At 39.3% G+C, this 25,146-nt stretch overlaps 1 protein-coding gene across 1 annotated transcript in view; it reads left to right on the plus strand.

Annotated features, from left to right (window-relative positions):
• LOC139706026 (piwi-like protein 3) overlaps nucleotides 1–25,146 on the plus strand; it is a 79,910-nt gene that overhangs the window by 16,668 nt on the left and 38,096 nt on the right. Inside the window, 3 exon segments of the mRNA XM_071613303.1 lie at nucleotides 16,701–16,829; nucleotides 20,776–20,832; nucleotides 21,140–21,196. Coding sequence (XP_071469404.1) covers nucleotides 16,701–16,829; nucleotides 20,776–20,832; nucleotides 21,140–21,196 — 243 coding nt within the window.

Genomic DNA, 25,146 nt, shown 5'->3' on the forward strand with positions numbered 1-25,146 from the left:
ACATCCATTTACTTACTGCAAGTGGTCAAAGTAGGAAAGGTAGTAATGTTTGTTTTGTGTGTGTGTGTGTGTGTTGTTTTTGTTGCTTGTTTTGGGTTTGTTTTTTTTTCAAATAGATGTGCTCATCTATCTGTAAGCTCCATTTACTTACTGCAAGTGGTCAAAGTAGGAAAGGTAGTAATGTTGTGTGTGTGTGTGTGTGTGTGTGTGTGTGTGTGTTTGCTGTTGTTGTTTGTTTTGGTTTTTTTTTCAATAGATGTGCTCATCTATCTGTAAGCTCCATTTTATGCATAGCACAAAGTGGGCTTAATATTTCTCTTCAGGTCATTCAGCACTATCATTTTTTAAGAAAACAAATACCTTAGAAACAAATCACAGTCTGCCTTAACAAAGTATAATCATGCTAATGAAAATTTAATCTTTTTGAGAGCTATGGCCAAAATCCAAACTGCAGGACAATCTTTAGGAAAATTGGAATGTAAAGCATTGAGTTCAATTTAAAATAGCATCAAAGTCTTCATCATCATCTCCAATGTCATGAAAATGAATTCATCATCTCCAGGACCGAATGTATCAGGTTCATTGATTTCAGCCTGCTCCGGAAGCTCGACGTAAACACCAGACTTCTAGCTTCAACTGCATTGTATTTTAAAATTACATCAGCTTTGTTATTCTGGTTGTCTTGGATTTCCGTTTTTCTCAATTTCCCTCTGATGTGACAAACCTCTTCACACCATTGAAATTCATGCTTCTAATGGTCCATTTCCCATCATTCTGATTCCCTGAGCGCACTCTTGCCTGTCCTCCTCCTCCTTTACCTTCATTCTTGGGCATGGCAGTGAAGGTGAACTCCCAGAATGTCCGATTTCCCTCCTATTGCATGGGGGCGCGGCGGAGGGCGCTCCTCAGAGCAGCTAGATGGGCCATACAAAGAGCACCCAGGACCACGCAGGCTCCTGGAGGCCGAGTTGTAGGACCAGAGAGTTTGCAGAGCTCTTCCAAGAGTCTGGGTTCTACCGATCTCCGCCCGCGCCCAAGGTCACCAGCAGCAAATGACTTTTGCCATGTTTATTCTTTAAAAGGAAAATTTGCAAGGTATGTGGCTATGACTTCATATTTTACAGCAGTTACTGTAATCCAGCCATGGAAATTTTCTGGGTGGGGGCTGAATTTTCCTTAGTATTCAAACTGACTTACTCAGGTAGGAAAAGTGTTTTGGACTTCCTTGCTCTAAAACATCATGTGTTCACCAGTTCTTTCAAAGTGAAAGTCAAATATTAAAAAATCTAAACTAGGAATTGAAGGATTATTTTTATGAGAAGAATTTTTAATCTTACTATTTTTAAGGCTTTTCTTTGTGTACTCAGGAAACATTCTGGTCTTTAAGAAAAAATAGATTTTAGAAATGCTGTAATCTATTTTGCTACCTTGTAAGTTAGAAATGCTGATTAGCCTTGAAAATTGGAAGGAAAGGGCTGAGGTTGTGGCTCAGGGGCAGAGCACTTGCCTAAGCACTTGCTTCACTTGTATGAAGCACTGAGTTGGATTCTCAGCACCACATAACAAATAAATAAAGGAATTGTGTCCATCTATAACTAATATAAATATTTTTTTAAAAAATTGGAAGGAAAAATACCAACATGGTAACAGAGCTAACATGAGTGATTTTTTCCCCCATTTTGCCCCCAAATTTCAATATTATGTTCATTACTTCATTATTTGTAATATTATTTATTAAGCCCCCCAAACAAAGTAGCTTTAAGAAGCACTGGGCATTAAAAAGGATAAGAAGATTCCCAAATAATTATTCTATGTACAGTAATATAGTAGCTTGCTTTTGTTTTGAAGGGATTTAAATACAGGTTCTTCCTATAGTGTTTTAATTGAGCTGTTAAACATTCCAAGTTTTCTAATAAAACTAAGTTATTATATGTTTGTTACACATGTGTTGGTGAGAAGAGAACAGTTTTCTAACACATCAAGGTACATATAATACTAATAGCTAGGTATATATAATACTTACCTACTAGTCTACTCATTTAATTACATATTATGTTTTTATAGTTAAAACAATGTCCGTAAACTTCGAAGCAAGTATACAGTTTTCAAAAAGAAGCATCAAATAATAGCTGAATTCAAAGCAGAATGTGGCCTGTTGCAGTGGACAGAAGAACTTCTTAAGCAACATCATGAAAATATCCAACATCTGCTGGTCATATGGTATTATATTGGGCTGCTGTAAATAAAAATGCCAGGTGGTTTATGGGTTACAGTTTTATATTGAGGTCATTGTTTTTACTGGGAAAAAAACATAAAAATTATTAGTTTTCTCTGATTAACTACAGAGATGTCATATAAATGAATTCATTTATTTTTAATGTAGCAGTAAGCACAACAGTACTACGTTAAAAATATGTGTTCTCACTTTAGGGTTACTAATAGAAGCTGAAGTCCAAATAGGTTTTTTTGTTTTGTTAACTAGTTAATATGGGAAGAGAATGACTGTAAAATATTTATTTATCATGGCCTCCTGGGTAGGAATTTCTAAGCATGTACTTCCAAGGAGCTTTGGAAAGAAATATTCAGGAAGGGTGCTCTGTGGAAGTTTACCTGGAGGCTTATCCCTTATGTGTTTGTGGTGTAATTATCAGAAAAAAAGTTAAACCCAGAGTAGTAATGAACAAAGCTCTTCCCGTGGATGCCAGTGCCTTTGAGTTTTCTTGGTTTGACTTTTTTCGCCACTCATGGGTAATCAGTTTCATTAGGATGCTGATCACATGCTAGCAATAGCTGGTAGAGGTAAATGGAATTTCAACCAGTTGTGGTTCCTTTTAGCTGACAAGATGAACTTTTCTGTTTCATGCTGATTAATAATTGTTTTCTTCTAGAAAATGTAAAAGTGAAAATTTACTGTTTATCAAACAGGTTCTAACAGCACTAACTTTAAAATTGATAGTAGCAACTGCATTGTGACTTCAAATTATTTTCTTATTTCCATTGTGTGTTTTTGTTGCTGTTGTTGTTATTGATTTACCTATAATTATTTCTTCAAATCCAACATTTGGAGATTTTCAAGTTACTATTCTGTTATGGGTGTCCAGCTCATTTCTACTGTAACCAGAGGACATACTTTATGATTTCAGTCCTTGGAAATTTGCTTATTCTTGCATTATGGCCCAGCACATGGTCTGCATTGGTAAGTATTCTATGTGCAATTGAAAAGAATGTATATTTTACAGTGGTTGGGAATCATATTCTATATATGTAAATTTAAACAAATGTGTTAACCCTCATACTCAAATTGTCCATACCCCTTTTGATTTTTTAGTCTGCTTCTTGCATCAGTATGGAGAGAAATTTCTTAAAAATTTTAACTGTGATTATTGCTTATCTATTTTGACTTTACGTTCTTGACACAACTTTTTTGTTTTATATTTTTTTCTTAAGTTGGGTTCCTTGGAAATAGAGCCAAGAAGGGAATTCCTATACAAGTGATTTTGTGAGGTAGTGCCTCCAGAAGGAAGGAAATGGATCAGCACAAAATAGCCACTAAGGACCAGGTCTCAGTTGGAGTCAAATTCATTCTGATCCCTGGAGGAAACTGAGCAAATTGCACCACAGAGTTGATTATACTTTGAGGCAAGGAGGTTGGCCATTCATAGCCCCGTGTCAGTCAGTCATCAGCTTTGATAGGGGAAAACTTCTTAAGTGAGGAAGTTCCCAGTTGGCTGAGGGCATGCTCTGCAGAAGTGGGCACTTGTGAACCATTAGCAGTCAGCACAACAGTTTGCAGGTGAGGTATGAGTGGAGAACAACATCCACTAAGTCCACCTCTTCCACTGTGGAAATCGGCTTATTTCTCACATTAAACTCATGGCACAAAATATACCTTCTACAAGATTCTGATTGGTCAAAATTTCTAGTAGGAAGATTAGTACACAAATTGAAATTTTCTTATTATATTTGTTCCTGAGGACATAATAGATAGTCAGCATCTCCTTCCTCTATTCCATGGCTGAATGTCCCCTCCAAAACTCAGGTTGACATTTAACTGCCAGAGCAACAGTGTCGAGAAGCAGAACCTTCATGAGGTGATTAGAGAATGCATGAGGTCTCTGCTCTCATGACTGGATTCATATTGTCATTACTGGTTCACTTAGGGAATTATGCTTCCCTTCCAGACAATGTTAAGCTCTGTGGGTTTAGATGTTCTGCTCCCCAGAGTAGGTATGCTTGTGTTATAAGGCTCTCAAAACTTAGTGCTCTAGGGCTTGGGATATAGCTTAGTTGGTAGAATGTTTGCCTTCTGTGCACAAATCCCCGGGTTCAATCCCCAGCACCACACATACTTACCAAAAAACCCCACAAAACTTAGTTCTCTGACTACCATCTGATTACTTGGGCTCTTCATGCCAACAATCCAGTAAAAAATGTTATATTGGCAGAATATTATAAAGTATATAAAGTGTATAAGGTGTTACACACATTGCTATATAATGGAGACAGAAATAAATCATTTGGTACTTAGGTAATTTGTTGAGACATCTTGCTACTGTCATGCAAAATTTTAACTGTAACTGGGCAAGTCCAGCAATCATGGCCTAATAAGGGTACAGTTTTTATAGTCTCCCACCTCCCAAGGTTGAAGGACTGGGTCATCCTACCAGTAATTCATCTTGATCAGAAGCAGTCATCTAGATGAGAGGCAGTTCTAGCTGAAGGTGAGGGAAGCCTTGAACACATGCCTTTATACATTTTCTACTTCTAGAACAGAATACCACTGACTGGTAAATCAGAAATATAGAAGTTTATTTGGCTCATATTTCTGAAGGCTGGGAAGTCCAAAGGCATGGATGGGTCTTGCATCTGTTAATGCCTTTGTGATGTGTCATAACACAGCAAAAAGGCAAGCAAATACAGAAAAGACAGGAAAATCAGGTCAAACTCATCCTTTTAATCAGTAACCCACTCCCACAGGAGCTCAGGATCGGTCTCTGTTGCTGGTACATCAGACACTGACAGTGGCTACATGAACACTGGTGAGGAAAGAGAGCCCAAGACTGTTTGGCCCTGACATAGTCTCCATCCCTGCCAACATAGTGATTCTGTTCAGGAGCCCATTAGCCAAGCTTTGAGTGGTCAGTGACAGAAACTGGTTGACATCCCTGGCCAAGTCATCCTTTCCTTCTGGTTGTTCAGTGTCTTTTCTGCAGTGGGCATTCCCTGGTGGACATGTGATGAAAAGGTGATCACACTAAGTGCCTACTCCCATAGGTCCATTCACATGCCTCTTCCCTACACCTTCCTGTCCTCAGACTTCCGGTATTGCTATCTTGCTTCTTCTAAACTCCTGACCAGCAATCTAGCTATTTGATGTTCCCCAGAGCATACAGGTTAAAATGGGATTGAAGCATCTCAAGTGAGTGTGTGGAGATACCCCATCCTGGAATCTCCACCTGTTCTCTTCTCCATCAAGACCCTGATTTTGGCATAGAATAGTTTCCTAGACTTATATAGCTCAGCTTTCTCTGAAAATTTGCCTGTCTTATAGTTAAGTACTGTGTCCAGTTTTCAGTTCCCTCTGCCCTTCAACAATAAGAAATGAGGGCTTATTTAAAACCCCCTAAGGAGGTTCTCTGACTTTGCTTTAATTTACTGATTAATGGATATGAACCTGTCATTTTATTTCTTCAACCATCATAGAACTTAGCAACATTCCATTGTCCGTAGTGTTACCGTTTCCCCTCAAAAGCTAGTTCACCCATCCTTGTATCAGTTCAAATCCTCTAAAAAGCACACACCAAAATAGGATTAGATGTTTATTGAGGGGAACACTTGTAAAGAATAAAGGGAAAGGAAGAGAAAGAGACCAGGAGAGCCTTCGGATTGTGATACAGTTTCAATACCTGTGTAGGGAGAGGGAGGAGGGAGAATTGGTAGGAGGAGCCTCATGTGCTATTTGATCCATTTTTTGAATTCTTATTGTCAGTTATGTTTCTCAGTTCTAGGTTTTCCATTTGGTCCTATTTCTACTTAGATTCCAGTCGTTCGTAATCTCCAACTTTTATTTTTTTAAGTACATTAATCACAACTATTTTAAAGTACCTATCAGATAAATTATTTCACTTGAGCATCTATTCCTATTGTCTTATATTTTTTCTTCTTGATTTTCAGTCATTTGACTCTGTTACTTTGCTTACATACAAAATTTAAGGCGTTAAATGTGATTGAAATTTCAAGGCCCAGCTGTATTTGTGTTTGGTTTTTGTTTTTGTTTTTGTTTTTTCCTGTGCTGGTGATTGAGCTCAGAGCCTTGCACATGCTAAACAAGTGCTTTATCACTTGAGCTACACCTCATCCTTTTGTCTTCCTTTAAAGAGAATGCAATGTTGTTGTTTTTTTCTGGAAGATCACTTTGATCTATTTGAGGGTGGTTTTTGTTAGAGTTGACATTTTTTTTAGTTGTAGCTTACTCCTAATCTGTGGCAGAAGCTTACTTAGACAGTGGTTTTGACTTGTAGAACCTAGCTCTTACCATACTTCTAAGGAAGTAGCTCTTCTGAGACTTCAGCTGATAGCCTAGGGTATTTAGCAAGGCCTCTACACCTTGACAAGGCTTGAATCCCTACCACCATTTCCCTAGCAGTGTGAAACTGTTGATATCCTTGCTCAGCTCTTTAACAATCATCTGCTGATTTCCGTTTGGTTTCTGAGAGTCCTACTCTGCTTGTGCACAGCTTAGGATTTTGGTAATGCCTAAAGGGGAAATCACACTAGAATTTTTGGCTAATTCTTTGTATTTCCCTCTACCTTCTTTTTATTTTTCCCTTCTATCCCTCTAAGTCCCAGGCTAAAATCCCAACTCTTCCTCCTTTATCTTTCTCACCTTTTGGTTCTTCCATTCTCTTGGGACCACCTTCAGAAAGGTTTCCAAACCAACCATTCCACTGCAATTTTTCTTGTCAGATCCCAAATACCTTTCCATTGCTAACTCCAATGATCAGTTCTTAGTTCTTTTCTTACTTGATCTTTTAGCAATATTTCATATTTGACCTAGTTGTTCACTACTTCTTCCCATAAATTTTTCTCCCTTGTCTTCTAGGGTGCTGTACTCTCTAGGTTTTTCTCCTAAACTATACCTCCTGTTTCTATTCCTTTGCTAGAGACTTACTCCCTCATTTCCTTCAGGACTTTGCTCAGATATCACTTCAGGAAAACCTTCTCTAATCATCTTATGATTTAAGATTTCAACCCCATTCTTACCTCACACAATCTGTATTTATTTATTTATTATTTATTTATTTGCATGTTGCTTAGTTTTCCCACTAGAAGTAGTAGGCTCAGTGGAGGGAAGGGATCCCCCCCCCCGCCCCCGCTTTCTTTGTGCACTGCTATCTTCTGGTGCCTAGAGCTGTGCTTGGCACAGTTAAACATACAGTAAATATCGGGTGAGTGAGCAAATGCAAGAACAACTTATCACCTGAGAATTCATTCATTCATCAAGTATTTATTGAGTATGACCCTGTTTCAGGTTCTGTACTAATATGTAGTGTTATTGTAAAGACAACAATTAGAAATATCACCTCTGCACCTGAGGGTACCATAGTGAAATCTAGTATAGGTTGGTAACATGGAGAGGCAGTAATTGAATGAAGTAATATTTAAAGTCATTAAGATTGTCCTTTAAAATTCTAAACAAACTTATTATTTATAATTTTTTTGTAAAATATGAAGTCTGCATACTTCATATGGGCTCCTGCAAAATATTGACACGCATTTTGTGTTGTTTTTTTTTTTTTGTATCTTACTTACAGCAAACTACTGAGGAGAAAAAGGTTATATCTGATATATTTACACCCAAGAAGAGCTACAAAGGGTATCAGCACTGAAGAGCGAAGTCGATGAAATGAAAGGATGAACCTCGGATGACACGTCTGAAATGGTGATTACACTTTCTTTTTTGTTTCTTTATTATCTTCTACTGCTGGAAAACAGATGTTTTTGTGTTTGTTTTATTTTCAGTGAAACATTCATATTTCTTCACAGTGTGTTTTATGTTCTTTCATCTGTTCCTAATAGTCTCTTTGGGGGGGGGGGAGATACTGAGGGTTGAACCCAGGGCTGTTTTACCATTGAGTCACATCCTGAGACCTTTATAATTTTTATTTTGAGACAGGGTCTTGCTATGCTCTGAGACTGGCCTTGAATTTGTCGGCCTCCTGCCTCACCTCCTGAGTCTCTGGGATGACAGGCATGTGCCACGGTGCCCAGCTTTATTTTTGTCAATCTCTTTTGAATTTTTTTATTTTAATAAGAATGTTCAACCTATAATAGTTTATGTATATTGTGACTTTTTAGATACATATATCTAACATTTAAAGATTTTTTTAAAAAAAGTATGTTTTCCCAAGTTATACCTCTGTACCTAATGGAATTATTTCCTTTTCATGTATGTCCTTGGTATTTCTGTATATTCACGGCTGCTGTTCAGCCAGAAAGCACTGGCACATTTTCATCAGGCATTGTAATATTAAAATTTTTTCTTATTGGTAAATAGCTGCTGCCTCAAACTCTCAGAGTAACTTTGTCTACATTGGACATTCCCCTAGAACATTCTGGATTTTACCAAAATCTACCTCAAAAAAAAAAACCAAAACTACCATTTACTACAGAAGCAATCTCCAGGACTCAGGACTCTGTTTGTCCCCTATAACTGGTATCTATTCTAACTGGTCATTAGTTGTGCTATTCAGATTATTACATATTTTTAATATCACTTCATTCATATTTATGAATATTTTATGTAACTTACATAACCATATATATTTAAATAGTACAACATGATTGTAGTCTACATAGGCAACTTTGGAATGTATTTTATTCATTCAATGTTAAGGTTTCATATGGTTTAAAAAACCAAAGATTTTTTTTTCCCCATTAAAGTCAGGTACAGATTAAGTGGAAGACACTCTTCCTAATGGCTTAGTGTTCTAAGTAGTGTTGGACACCTTGTAAACCAGGCAGTTTCTAGGAACTCCCAACCTTATTTACTCAGTGATAAAATGGGGATAATAATACTTATTTAGTGGATCACTGAAAGAATGAACTGGGTCAGGGCTGGGGTTGTGGCTCAGGGGTAAAGCACTCAGCTAGCATGTGTGAGACTCTGGGTTCAATCCTCAGCACCATGTAAAAATAAATAAAATAAAGGTATTTTTTTAAAAAAAGGAATGAGCTGCATTAAATAAATTATTTAGTAAGTGCCTTACATATGAAGATCATCCTACAAATGGTGACTCTCCTGATCCTGGATCCTTCCGTCAACACTTTCAACCCATTCTTGTTAACTTCACCCTAATTTCCTAGAATTTGAGTCACTGTGACAAAGGAATTTTTTAATTTATTTATTTATTCTTAAGGGGTGCTGAGGATTAAAGCCAGGGCCTTGCACATACGAGGCAAGTGCTCTACCACTGAGCCACAACCCCAGCCCACAATAAAGGATTTTGCACACTTAAGCATTGGATGCATGCTGGCAAATTGCCAATTCTACAGCCTTTTTCTTCCACTCCTCACAGTTGTGGGATGGAATGTGATTCTATACCCTCCGCTTTCTTAGATTCCAGTAGTCACTTAACAGACTCTAGTTTCTCAGTGGTCTACCTTGAGATGGTTTTTTTCTTATTGTTACTCTGTCTTAAAGAGTTTAGTGTCAGCTTGCTTTCGGGGTGGTTTGTATACTCCCCAATAATGGGAAAACAGGTATTATACAAATTTTTTTAAAAAAAACTTATGTTTTCATAGCCCGACTCTAAGCCAGTACATGTGGTACTGATGCTACTGACCATGACCACAAAGGTTGCCCAGCAGATGAATGGTAAGATGGGAGGAGCCCTCTGGAAGGTGGAGGTATTACCTTCTCTTTTATTTGTACAAGGTGAAGTTTAAGAGTCTACTTTTTTTAATCTAACCATTAACTTTTGTTAATATTCTGTTCTAAATGTACTACTTTTTTGAAAAAAGTTGGAAAAGACAAAGGCAAGTGCAGGATTTGTGGAGAGCACCAATGAGGAATTAGATAAGTGAGTAAGCTTTGGCAGACATTTAGTTGGTCACCATCTGTTCACCAAACAGAAGAGGTGGACCTGACTCATATTCATTGGGAGTTTAGACAAGTAGTTCTTAGACATGAGCTGTCCCAGTTTTCTGGCATAGTTATACTCCCTACTCCCAAAATATTTTGCATGAATTATTAATTCATTTTTTTCTAACAGAGCACAAAAGTAGCAGCTGACAATACCTGCTTTTGTGTAGATCTTTGGGTGAGACAGTTGGCACCACAGGGCTCTCAGGATATCATGAGATAGAGATTAAGTTGTTGGCCAAGCCACATTCTCATCTGGAGGCTTGTGGTCCTCTTCTAGGCTCTTGTGGGTGGGGCAGAAGTCATTTCCTTCTGGCGGTAGCACTGAGGTCCCAATGCCTTGCTGGCTATCAGCTCCAGGTCAATCTAGGCTCTTAGAGGTTGTCCACATTTCTTTGCACACCCCCTTACCTCCCATCTTCTGACCAGCCAGGGCACATCAAGTCCTTGCTGCTAGAGGCCTGTAAGTATAGAATCTTGACTTCTTCAGGCCTTTCTATGTAATGTACCCACTAATGGAGATGTGCATCTGTATTTCCACACTTCCCCTTTTCTCTTTGAACCATTTCCCCCTCATCCTTAGAGTAGAAAACATACAACACCTTAAAATGAGTGTGTAGCCCTTGTGTATTTGATATGTGGTCCTCATAGATTCCCCACTGTCACCACCACAATTGATGTCTGTGTTCTACTAGAGAATAATTCCAGAGTGTTCTTTAGGGAAAATCCATCTTCATTTGCACAGTTTACATCATTTTCCCCAGGCATTCTCCATTTCAACACAGTATTTTGCATGCGTTTTTCTTTGAAATTAGAAAATAATGTTGCAATAATAGGAAGACAGTGTCACCATGCACTGAGTGGACATTTGGAAGCATTTTCTAGGTCCAAATACTGGCAGTGCAGCAGAGAAAACAGAACCAAATGCCAATGGTAAATCACGGAGGTTAAATCCTGATAAGAGGCAGACACATAAGGATAGCACACAATGTCAGGTGGTCAGGTGTGCTCACTCTGAAGTGAACAGTAAAGGGATAGCAACTTGGGATATCTTATGATTTTAGTGGACATGCTGAAGTTGTCACAATAGCTGTCACTCTTGCAAAGCAAGTTGCTCCCGCAGATGATTATCTGGATGAGCCGTTGCTTAAGACACAGAGACCAAAGCAGGAATCTCTAGGAACTTGGTCACATTTCCCAGCAGATGAAACTACAGTAGTCATGCAGGTTGACAACATGAATAATTTGTAGTAATGTTAACAGTTCTTATTTATGTGTACTCAAAAGCCCTTCTAAGGTGATGAAGATATCAGAAGAGAGTGATACCTTGATCATTATAGATATGTGAAAGAATTGATACTTAATTGGATTCTTTGGCTACTGGTGTGTGTATGTATGTATGTATAATGGACATATACACACATATAGGTTTTGTCATATATTAATTCAGAATCGAAATGATTCTGAAATTTTAAGATTCCAGCTCATTTATTTTTTCATCAGACAGGTGGTACTCTCAATGTATCTTCTAGGAACCAGGAGAGGAGCTTGCGGATGGATTGATGAGCTGTTTGCAAATTCAGCCTGGGGTTCAGGTACCAACTCTACATCAGTAGTTTTCCACAAGTGGAGATAGTGCCCCCAGAGACCATTCATTCATAACTGAAAACATTTTTTGTTGCCACACTGGGATGGTGGTGTGCTGGCATGTAGTCCAGCAGGTAGAGATAAGAAATGCTGCAAAACACCCCACTGTGCATGACACAACCACACCCCCCGACATCACCAAGAGTTGTGTGTCTCAAATTTCAATAGTCCTGTTGTTGAGAACCATAGACTAAATACGTAAATAAATGAAAGAGACCCTGGACTATTCTGAAGTTGGAGGCTGTGATTGAAACTGTCTTGAAAGTTACAGTGTTGAAAGGTGAACCCTGACATTATCAAAAATAGCAAAGGCCAGTTTGTCTCAAGTGGAGGTTGATTTACATCCTTCTAGGTGCCTTGAGTTGCTGGTTTAGAAACATAACCACGTGTGCCACAATCTTTTGTGGTCTACTGAGATGGAGTGGAAGATGGACAGCTTCAGGCCTTGCTTGACCATGAAATACCCCAGCTCATGAGCTGCTTAGAAAATCAGTGCACACATAGGTTAGCACATAAACTGTCCAGTTCAGATGATGTAAGCTGTACTGAGAAAAATGTGTTCTCAGGGAGGGAAAAAAAAAAACAAAGTGACATGTGAAGAGATAGAAAGGGGCTTGATGCACACAGTGGGCTTCAGTGATTCACACTGAGTCAGGGTGCAGAGCACAGTGTTGTGGCAGCATCTTTCCCCTGTTTGTTTTTATGGAGCACTGTGTGGAGCACTCATCAGCCTTAGAGGTTCATAGATTTCTGTGAATAACAACATTTCTGTGGATTGCAGGTATCACTCCTTTGATCCCAGAATTTCTAAGTCTCTGTGCTCTGGGGCTCCCTCTCCCCTGTCTCCTCAACCTTATCTGTTTGTGGGGCCTGATGCCCAGCATAGTCAGCAGGAGTGGTCCTGAGGTTGAGAGGAAAGGCCCCTTCACCTAGGATAAGGGTGGCTCTGAAAAGAGTCCTCCTCCTTTGCTGCTCTGTTTGGTAACGTGCAACCAAGACTGTAAACTGGGCTTTTGGGAAGGTGGATACTGTCTAGAGGCTTTTAAACAGGTCCTAAGTGTGTGATGTTCTCTTGCCATGAATTATTTGGAGATGAGATTGAGTAAACATCCTAATTTTTCTTCAAGTATCAAGCTAACTTTCATTGTGGTGAAGATATGAATAAACACCAGGATTTTTGTTGAAAATGATAATGGACTTGGAAATCCATTTATAGGAACTGTGATCAACATGGTGTTAACCACAGAGCAATGGTAAGACAGTTTTGTTTTTAAATCTATGACCTTCTCAGTTCACCTTGGCCAAATCACTTAATCCCAGTAACTTCATCTTAGAAGCATTTTCTGATTCTTGACAACTGATTTGATCTATATATTTTTCACACTTAGCCAGAGACACTGCATTTTGATTTAGAAATTGTGACTGGTCTTGTGGTTAACATTCTTAATCAAGCTTTTGTGTCTGTGACAAAATAAAGGTTAACTTTATTGTGGCCCTAAAATGACTTCAGGTATGAATATGAACATAGCAAACAGGCTGAGGTTATAGCTCAGTGATAGAGCACTTGCCTAGCACACATGGGGCACTGGTTTGATCCTCAGCACCACATAAAAATGAATAAATAAAATAAAGGTATTGTGTCCATCTATAGGAGACAATATAGAAAAACAGTATCTCTTATGACATGGAGATGGACAATGATGCATTACAAGGTAATATTAATATTGGATAAGCTAAAAATACCGAGTTTTCTATTGTCATCTCTACTATCCATGAACATGTGCAAAAATTCAGATCAGTCATTTGTTGGCTTGATGTTCCAAGTGTTATCCCATGGTAACTGAACCATCATCAGCAGAGTTTTGTATCCATTGTTTATGTGAAGCCACATGCTTTCTCTGGAACCACACAGGTTGCTCTTTGCATTTAAGAGGATTCTTTGAATAGACCTAGGAAACAATGTAGGAGAACTATATTTTCTTGTACTCTTCTAAACAAAGTGGTATTTGGACAGGGGGCAGAGATTAGTTTCAAATATACCAGAGGGTATGCTAAGACATAATTTGCTTTAATTATTGATTTAAGTTTGCAATTTGTGCCTGTCTTACTAAAAATGACAAAGCATTTAAAATTTTTAAACAGGTAAAATCCATGGCCAACAGTGATGAATATACTATAGGAGCTAGGCCCATAATTAAACATGAGCCAAGGCAAATGTTCTTTTTTGAAGTTAGAATTTGGTTTATGTTAATTTTCTAGAAATATGAAAGGTTAATTTGGAAGGAAAGAATGGAACATTGTTATGAAACTTTCTGAATGCTCCCTATAAATGAAATGTGTACAAATGTCATTCTTGATGCTATTAAATTTAAAATGATGTAATTCAATAAAGGTAGTCATGTTTAAGTCATTGAATTGAGTACCTTAAAAATATATTTTATGATTAAATTATTGTTTTTCTACGATAAATGGAAATATTACTGAAATTAGGGCACTATCTCATTACATTAGCCTATTAATCTTTTATAAATTGGGTGAAAGCAAGTTGGGCATGGGTATTATACAATGATAGGACTGGGAGCAGCTGTGCTGCTCATGGAAGTCCCTGAAATGAAGAACATCCTTCCTCAGTTAGTTACATGCTGTAAACTCCCCAGCAGTAAAAACAGAGCCTCCTTCCTCATCTAGTGACCCCCACCATGACCAGAAACATTTCCACTGTTGAACTTCAGAATTTTCAACACTGAGGATAAGTAGTATTAAATTTTGGATTCAAGGAAAGTAGTCCTGACTTGCAAATATCTAATTAGCAACACTTCTTTTTTTTCCTTTGATCACACTAGAAATATTTAAATTTTCAGAAAGCAGAATGCACAAAGAGAACTTAAATGCTCATGTTTCAGGCTTGACACTGAATTTTTGTCTGTCTCATGAAGAACTTTGAAAGAAGTAAGAATCTTCCGACATGATGTATTGGTAATGTGAATTTTCAAGATTTTCATGTCAAGTAGGGCTAAGCCAGGAGCACAGGTGAGTGCCCTCTACCCCCCCAAGCTGGTAACAGAAGATTGTTAAACCTGGCTAGAGCTGGGTGGCAGTTGGGGCTTCAAGAGCCAGACTGGGATCCTTCAACCACTCCTTCCTCTGCCTCCCCAGGGCTCCCTGTCATATTTAAGCAGCCCACGCTTCCTGCCTGTAACTTAGGGCCACAAAAACTCAGAGCAGACTCCACTCTAAGCCATAAAAAAACAATAAGGCACAGTTAATGGTCCAAAATATGTTATTTCTGCATTCTGTCCCCAAGGGGTCCTCCTAAGTTATTACCTAGAAAGAAACATAAAATCGCACCTAAAGCTGTGTGTTTCATAGAAACAAAGAAATTGAGCTTTTTTTTTTCCCCCTGTACCTCCCTGTAATTTAAGGCAGTGGGTCTTCCTAGCTAGAAATGAGGTTGCTACTCACAGATCAGAGAGGCTGCCCCTCAGTAGCTTGTACCAGTGTGATGTGGACATTTGTATACAGGTGGCTGCAGAATTTGTGGGGCCTGGTGCAAAATGAGCATATGAAACCTCCTGCTAAATATCTTAGGAATTTCAAGACTACAACAGATGTGAATTAACCAAAGGTAGGGAACTTCTGAATAGTTTGCTGGGTGGCTGCAGAGATGGCATGTCTGTGGGGCCAGATCTGCACACGCAGGATGCTCTGAGGAGCAGAAGGACAAGGCCCCTGAGCAGACTCCTGCCTTTGCCTGGCCTCTTCAGACAATGGAGATTGTGAGAAGATGAGGAGAAATTGTGGGGTGGCTTCTGAGGGAAAAGGTGGGGTGGCCAAGGACAGAATCCTCCTTAGTGGTTCTCCTGGTCCTGATGTGCCTGGGGTTGGGTACTGGAGGGCCCAAGAATCAGAATTATTTAATTTATTTAATTATTGGGAGGAACAAAGACTCAAATGTGCAAGAGAATGCTGGTATTGAAGAAGGGATGGACACAAGGCACGGGTTCTAGGCAGGGAATTATCCTCATTGTAATTTCATTGAATCAACTGTGTGTGTGTGTATGTGTGTGTGTGTGTGTGTGTGTGTGTGTGTGTGTTGCATACATATGAATATATATACATATATTTTATTATTTTTAATGAAGTACAATGCACCAAATTTAGATAAATTATTTTTTTTCTCCTAACCTGCTTCTCCCTTTTCTCCACCTTGGTATTTTTTAATCACTGTCCTTCTCATTTATCAAGACAGAAACAGGGAGTCTTCTTTGACACCTCTCTAATATCCTATCACTTCTACTATCAGTGTCTCTCTTGAGCCTACATAGGCACTTTCCACTGATGTTACCATTTTTCCTGGCCATGACTGACCACAGCCTCTTCAATTCCTCCCTTTTACATTATGCAGCCAGGAATTTGAGTCCTTCTTTTGCCACATGTTAGCTGGGTGACTTCTCTGAACCTCAGTTGCCTCTTCTATAAAATAAGAATAATACTATTTGTCTTAAAGGGTTGTTGTTAGAACTTGAAATGAGAGTAGAGTTTTACCATCATCCCTTGATTTTGCATCCTCAGGCTGTAGTTTAAATATCACTTTTAAAGAAAATTCTTAATGAAAGAGAATTTAATGTTACCACTTGAATTTTGTGCCAAAAATATATTTGTAACCTACATGTATATTAGGACTTCATTTTTCATGTTTCCCTTTGTTTTGTCAGATAATTTTTGCCAACATTGGAAATGTTGGCCTTGTCCAAATCATTGTGTTGAATAGTTAAACAACCCACTTGAATCAAAGTGTGAAATATGATATATCAAGAACTATGTAATGTTTTGAACAACCAACAATAAAAATTAAAAAAAAAAGAATAAACAGATTTTCAGGTATGAGAATGACCTGGCTCTACACCAGACTGTGGAGGCTGACATCAATGGCCTGATAAAGGTGCTGGACAAGCTGACCCTGGCCAGAGTTGACCTGGAGATGCAGATTGAGAACCTGACTGAAGAGCTGGCCTATCTGAAGAAGAACTACAAGGAGGTCAGAAGTTGTTTTATTTCTTCTACACCAAAATTAAAGTTTCAGATTTGCAAATCTGGAGTTAAAACATGGCCTGTTAAAGGGGCCATTTGTTTTTGGATGTGCCTGTGTGTGTCCATTGCTGCTGCTGCTGTTAATAATGGTTTCTACGAAGGTGTAACAAATTAGAGGCACTTTCTGATTTTGTCACTTTCATTATTAGGTAATGAATTAGGTAATAAGAATTTTAATTATCTTGATTTGGTGATTTTGAAAAAATATATATGGTATTTCAAAAGTTAGAAAATAAACAAGTCTACCAGTAATATAAAATGCCATCTACACCACACATGGAACTCTGATGGGCCACGGTGTATAATAGGGGCTGCTGTAGAGAATGGACACTGGCAGGAAATTCATAAAGGAGGCCACTCACACCCTGCAGGCCTGGGCACTGCCTTCAGCCCTCAGGTTGGCAGCTGTAGTGAAATCCCCCAGCAACCTGCATCCCAGGCCTCTCCTTCCTGTACAGACTGTGGACTCTCCAGAAGGAGGGCCAGCTAATCCTTCTGACCCATATAGATTCTGCAGCATATAGATAGGGTCCACAGTCACTTAAAGGGCCAGTGAAAATATCTTAAAATTTTTTAGCATGCTTAAATACATTGCCTTTTTTTGGTTCTAATTAGTTATGTATGAAAGTAGAATGCATTTTGACGCTTAATACGTAAGTTCAGAATAACTTCTCATTTCTCTGATTGTACATGATATAAAGTTACACTGGTTGTGTAATCATATATGCACATGGGGTAATAATGTGTGATTTATTCTCCTACGCTACCTACCCCCATACCCCTCTCCTACTTTCATTGCCCTATGTCTAATCCAAAGTGTCCCTATTCTTCCCTGGACACCTTCCCTTATTGTGAATTAGAATCTACATATCAGAGACAGCATTTGACCTTTGGTTCTTTGGGGTTGGCTTATTTTACTTAGCATAATATTTTCCAGCTCTATATCTATTTACCAGCAAATTCCATCATTTCATTCTTTAAGGCCTAGTAATATTCCATTATGTATATATACCACTGTTCTAGTTGTAAGTTCTTGATGCACTTTGAGTTGAGTTTCTCACAGGGTGAGAAATACGAGTTTAATTTCATTTTGCTAAATATGGATTTCCAGTTTTCCCAGCACCATTGTTGAAGAGGCTATCTTTTTCTCCAATATATGTTTTTGGTGCCTTTGTCTAGTATGAGATAACTGTATTCATGTGGGTTTGTCTCTGTGTCTTTTAGTCTATACCATTGATCTACATGTATGTATTGGTGCCAATACCATGCTGGTTTTGCTTTTATTGCTCTGTAGTATAATGTAAGGTTTATTGATTTTCATATAAACATGACTTTTTTATTATTTTGGTACCAGGGATTGAACTCAGGGGCACTCAACCACTGAGCTACATCCCCAGCCCTATTTTGTATTTTATTTAGAGACAGGGTCTCACTGATTTGTTTAGTGCCTCATCGTTGCTGAGGCTGGCTTTGAACTCACCATCCTCTTGTCTCAGCCTCTGTAGCCTCTGAGATTACAGGTGTGTGCCACGGTGCCCAGCTAAACATCAGTTCTTTAGGGATCCCTTTCCTGCCTTGCTCACTGCTGGCTCCCACAGGGCCCCAGACTGCTCTGCAGCATTCATCACATGAACCTGTCTTCTGTTCTCACACCTGTCTTCTCCACAAGGACAAGTATTCTACCTTGTATCCCTGATGAGGTGCCTGACATGGAGATGGAGTTCCCACTGTTATATGACTGGTATCTTCACACATAGTCAAAGGTTCTTCCCAACTGTAAGTAAGTGAGCAGATGACCACATACATAAATGAATACTAAAGACACCATTCCAGAGAGTCCATTAACCATGCATGCAGGGGTGCTCACTTCATCAGAGCCAATCCCTTTTGTAAGAAACAAATCTTGGTCAGATAATGCCACTCCAGGCAGCCTGACAGAGCCAGGAAGCCAGGTCCCCAGGTCAACATAACAGACCACAAGAGGTATGGAGCACATGTATGGCACTGCTGGGGGCAGGAGGACACCCCAGGGGAAGGAATGAAAATGGTATTTGATGGTCATTGGCTCAGGGTCACCTGAGTGGCTTGTCCTCTGGCCCTGGCAGCTCCCTACCCAGTCTTCCCCATTAAGACAATCTGGGCAAGACATGAGTGATCCAGTGCCCTGTGAAGACCAACACAGGCCTAGGGTCGGAGTGGTTCCTTTTTGTGTGATCTTTGTGAAATAAAATATATATGCAAAATACATACAGTATATCTGTGGGGGCTGACGAATTGCACCATTAATGTGGCTGACACCCACTTCCCAATCAGGACCTGCAGCTTCCCCAGCACCATGGAATCACACACACATTCTTCCTGACCTGCTTGCTCCACCCCTAAGATGGCCTTGGCCCTGGCTTTTGTCATTACCTTGTCCTCACACCCCAAAGAGTAGTTGGTCTCTCCTGGCTTTGAAGGTGTCAAGGATGGGAACATACAGCACATTTTGCTCTTTCCACTCAGTATTTGTGAGTCGTCATCTGGTTGTGTGTAGCCTGTTTACTCACTGTGGCTGCATTAAGTCCTGTGCATTAATCTTCCTTTCTGGATGTGTATCATGATGGGGTCTTTTTTTCCCTGTTTATTCTTTAAGGTTTCCATACCTGTTATTTTTCTATTTATCTGGTTACCCACTTGCCTTAAAAGTAACTTAAAAAAAAAACCTTAAAAATAACTTTAAAGAAAACCCATTACCTTGCCATGTTACTGGTTTGCATTCCACTGCTCACTACTAACTGTTATCTAATACCCCTGCCAAGGTTGGAAACCCAAAATCATATGAGGGACAAGGGTGATTAAATCAAATCATTACCAGCGAAATGCTCTTGATTATGAGTTAAGGCCTATCCAGGGGGCCACAATATCTGATGTAGGAGAAACAGATTCTAATACCATCTTAGAGGCAAATGCCCTGTGAGAAAAACAAGAAGACACGACTATCACAATAAGATTGATACAACAGGAGACACAGCAATATTGGATACAATGAGTTGTATCCAGACACCAGCAATTTCCTCCACCAGAAAGTTCTAGAAAACCACCAACTAAAAAGTTGTCTCTGTGGCAAGGGTGGTGAGGACAGGGCACCTATTGGGAAACACAAATCTCTTTTTTTGTGGGGGCTGGGTACCAGGAACTGAACCCAGGGGCAGTTTACCACTGAGCAACATCCCCAACCATTTTTTATACTTTATTCAGAGACAAGGTCTTGCTGAGTTGCTTAGGGCCTTGATGGTTTGCTGAGGCTGGCTTTGTACTTGCAAAGTTGCCTGCCTCAGCCTCCCCAGCCACTGGGAGTACAGGCGTGTGTACAGTGGCCTCTCCTGCCACATATAGGGCAAGAAGTCTTTGGAAGCCTGCCATCAATTGGGTGATCTTTCTTCTAGTGCCTTCACTTTCTGTAATGATGACAGATGCCTTCAGAGGCTCAAAGGTCCTGTGGGGAGAAAAGGGGGTGGCCATTAAGAGCTGCAGTCAATAATTGAACTGGTCTCTTGTTCCTCTTTTCTTTTTTCATAGGTCTCTTAAAGTTTCCTCCTGGTTCAATCATAAAAGACCTGGATGGCTACCTTTAAGGGAATTCCCAGGGTCTGCTACCAATTTTGTAATTTATAATATCTGGAGCAAATTGGAGAATAAATTTGTCTTTTGAAATAAGTTGCCCTTCCAGAGATATAGGATCTAAGTTTGTATATTTTACTAATCTTTTCTTCAATCTTTCTACAAAAGCCATGGGATTTCACCTCAACTCCTTATCAATTGATGCCAATGGCATGGAGTAGGTTTCATCCTACTGTTTTTAAGTCCTCCCTTGAGACAAATGATCACATGATCCCTGTGCCACCTTCCAGGTGATTCATCATAATTCCAATGAGGATGCTCAATTGGAATGGCAGAAGGACCCACAGGTATACAGTGTTAGTCATATATTTACATAGATCATCTCCCAAACCTTAGCAGCTTCTGTCTCCTGATGACTCTCTCTGTTTTCTAGAGTTTGACTCAAAATTCCTGTTACATCTCTCTAGATTACTTCAAAAGCCTTGGTCAGATGTGGGAATCCCTCTATATATTCATTAGGGTCATCAGTATACCTTCCTAAATCCTGTTGGAATTGTTTTATATCTTGCATAGAAAAAGGTACCTGCATTCCTACCAGTCCAGATTCTCCATTTGTCTCTTGCAATGGGTGTAACCTGGCAATGGGCTGAATAGGGACAGGATTATGATGAGGGATACCAGTATGGCAGTGAGTGGGAGCAGTACATAATGGTGAGTTCAGAGGAGAGTGGGAGAATTCTATTTTGACATATATATAAAGTATACTGTTGAAAGGAAGGAAGGTGTGGTTTGGGGGGTACTCTAAGCCGGTAATGTTTTGACTCATCATTGCTAGAAAGGCATCATCAGTGCTGTACATAGCACATAAATCTTTTTGATCCCTCAGTAAAAAAGCCTGTATGTAGGGGACTTCTGGCCATTTTCCTTCCTCTCTGCAACATGAGTCTACTAAGGAAAGACTATTGTAGTTCAGACTTCCTAAACATAGTCTGTCAATACCCCAGGAGTCCCTCAGCAGTACTGACAGGCAAGAGAGATGAATGTATGAAGGCGTCCCTCCCATATATTCCATTTTAAACCCAGAACCAGGAGGCATCCCTGTGTGGTTCCTTAAAAATTCTGTGTGTAGAATGCCTGTCCAAATTATATATGTATGTAAGTGTGTATATTTACTTGTGCATCATTTGCTGAACCCTCTGTTGCTGAAGCTGGTAATCTTATTGAAGAAAGATGTTTAATAATGCCTTTATGCCAGCCAGTTGACTTAACTTGGAGAAGTGACTCTTAATCCTTTTGCAGAGAATTTTAAGAGTAAGATGGGCATGATTTTGAAAAGTGGGTGGTGGTGGGGGGGGTGCGGGGGTTATTGTGTCACTCTGTTGAAAACATAGTCCAAAAATAACAATAGGATAAGTGACATAGAAAAGGGCAAGGATCATTGCATTCCTTGGCTTTCCCTTGGAATAATAAATGTGAGGGGACATAGGGTTCATGCAAAAGTACCACAGAGAAAGAGCAATAACTACCATTTTGGTGAGGAAAAGACATCAGCTGAGAAAAGTTTTCCTAGCTGTGAGATATCTTAAACTAGTGCCCCATGAGGTGATTTGTACGTAGGTAAAGATGGGGAACTCATTGCCCTGCAGCTTCTGGGAATAGCCTCTAAAAGAAGGTGGTGTGATGCTCATTACTGAAGAGAGTCAGGGGGACACCATAAGGCAACAGCCACAACAGTGGAGCCTCAATGCTTCTCTGATGGCCTTGCTCAAAAGAATGCCACCAAAAAAAAAAAAAAAAAAAAAAACAAGAGAGAGTGTACATCTGCATGTCAGCAGGAAAAAAAAAGTTGTCACTACAGTTATTAACAGGAATAAAAGATGAACAGTGACAACAAAAATAACATCAAGCAAACAGAGCACGGGTGTGACATATGGAAGAGGTTTTGGCAGAGAAAAGGAGTACACAGAGAATCCCAAAGCAAAATGCAAGATATTAGAGGCTAAGTTAGTCATTATCTCAAACAGAGCTGGGAGAGGAACAGGGTGAAGTTCAAATGCCTGTCCTGTAGATGGCTGTCAGTCTGAGTGGAAGCACCAGGTTAGATGTCACAGGAGAGTGAGGAGTTGAAGCTTCAAATCTCACTTCTTGTGACCCAAAGAAAGAAAATTTGAAGTCAGACATGAAAAACCATGCAAGATGACTTTTCTTTTCATAAGTAAAAGTAAAGTAAGGCTCAAATAAAGAGCACTCTCAGGAGAGTACATCAGCTCCCAGCAGAGAACGACAAAGGAAACAGTGCTGTCTCCAAATTCATTGGTGTTTTATGGTTGCCCTGAGAACTGGGTCCACCTTCACCACTCTTTCAGTTGCCCCACTCCTTCATGTCAAGAGTAGAGTTTTTGACCTTAGTTGGTCCTCTCCAGAACTGTCATGGTGGCCATCCTATTAAGGGGGTCCTTCATTTACAAATAAATGCTATGTTAGTATGAGTATTGGGGTCAATGGCCAGACAGAATTTAACTTTTTTCTCCTGCAATACTGAGACGATTTCTCTTCTGATATAGATTGAGATACCTATGGCCATAAATTCTAGCTTTTCAATGACCCCAACAGATCCTGTCAAGAGTTAGTAAGGACTCCATTAATTTTTCTTGGTGTATTTCTTAATTGGCTTCCTCTGTTCTGATTATTTGTATACCATTATCTGTTTACCCACTTGCCTTAAATGTATTTAAAGAAAATCTTAAAAACCACATAAAGAAAACCCATGACATTGCCCTGTTATTGGTTTGCGTTTCAATGCTCACTATTAACTGCGATCTAATCTCTCTCATCTCCTTAGAGAACTGACAAAAATTATCTTCTTTGGTTTGGCAGATAGAGGTCAGAGGAGGGTCCCTTTGCCTTGGAGCTAGCAGGCTACATGACAAGTGAACAAAATTCCCCTGCCTTCCATAAAGACCACACAGGAAAGCAGGTAGAGAGTGGGAGTCAGCCACAGAGACAGCTTTGACAGGATGCCCCTCCTTACACAGTAGACCAGCCAGATTTCTTTAACTTGATGAAGTTCCTCACTGATCTTCATCAGCCCCAGGGGCATATTGGACACAAGTCCCCACAGATAAGAAATTAAAGCAGAGCACTAAGGGGGCTGGAATGCAGGTCCCACCACCCTGGGTCAGAGCTCCTATCTACTGAGTGACAAAGAGCCAGGCACATGTGGGCACTTGCTTGGGCAGGCACCAAGCTGTGGCTTCACCAGACTGAGATTCTGATGGAGTTGGTGTCTGGTACAAAACTTTAATTCAACTGTTAGAGTTAAAAACAGGAAAACATATGTCCTAATCAATAAATTGTTTGCTTTATTGACAATATTATGGTACAAAATTCTGATTTTTTTGAGATTTAAAAAAATGTAATGATATTAAATATTATTACAGCATAATATTTAAAATAACACAAAATCAAACATGGCATTCAGAGTTCTCACATTTTCTACCAGGCTAAAAATTTTTATTCATATATATTATTTGTATATCTTTATGGGGTATAGCATGGCAATTCAATATAGGTGTACAGGTTTTATCATGCAACATTAACGTTACTTCCAGGGAGTCACTGTAGTGTAACCTGCCTTTAGTGTTTTGTGATGAATGACTTTGCATAGAATTCATACTGTGGCACAGTCAGAGAGACTGTCTCTGCATGCCCTTCAAGAATGGGGACACTGTAGCATTCCAAGCAGGCATTGATGTAGGACAGATGAGGCTGGACACCTGAGGAATTTGCAGGAAGTAGGTTTAAGCTGAAGCAATCCAAAGGGGTTAATGCCAAACAATCTCTGGACTCCATGTCTGGAAATTCTCTGAGATTTCTACTCAGTGGGTGGCTACACAACACAATGGTTAACATAACAGTTACTTTTTGTTCCGTATTCTTAGAAAACAGAAACTTACACATCAACAAACTTGATTTGAGACCTAAATTTTTTTTTAAGTTATAGATGGGCACAGTACCTTTATTTTCTTGCTTTATTTTTACGTGGTGCTGAGAATCAAACCCCATGCCTCATGTGCTAAGCAGGTGCTCTACCATTGAGCCACAACCCCAGCCTTGCAGGCCTTTACAAGAAAGAAACCTGGCCTTCACAACAAAGAGGAGCTCAAAACACAATGAGCACTCTAGAAATACTGCTGACTTCTTAAAAATATATCCTTGACTAGAAGAGAGGCTTATGTGTTACAGTTAAAGTGGGGGATCTTTGGGGGACCACATCATTACCCCCTTGGATGCTCATTATTTAATCCTTTAAATCAAAGAGCATCATTATCTTCTTGCTTTAAAGCTTTGTCTAATGTCTATTGTAGTTGTTGTTTCTCTCTTTTTTTTAAACAGCTGCTTCTATAATAGACCCACTAGTTTTAACGTAAAGGGGAAACAAACATGGAAGCAATAAACAAGTTAACAGCATAATCCCTTCTATATCAATTAAGCTTTTGAATCTACTAAGAATAGGAAACCATCCTCCAAATAGTGAGCTTGGACCCCAACTATAATGCCCTTTCAGGTTTGAACTGGTAAATGGGTTAGTTTTCTCATATTGTTACCTACATGTTTGATTGTTATCTGTCCTAGAATCAATGCAAAAGAAAGGACTATTT

Source organism: Marmota flaviventris, chromosome 1 (assembly GCF_047511675.1).
Source record: "Marmota flaviventris isolate mMarFla1 chromosome 1, mMarFla1.hap1, whole genome shotgun sequence".
Classification (NCBI taxonomy): Eukaryota; Metazoa; Chordata; class Mammalia; order Rodentia; family Sciuridae; genus Marmota; species Marmota flaviventris.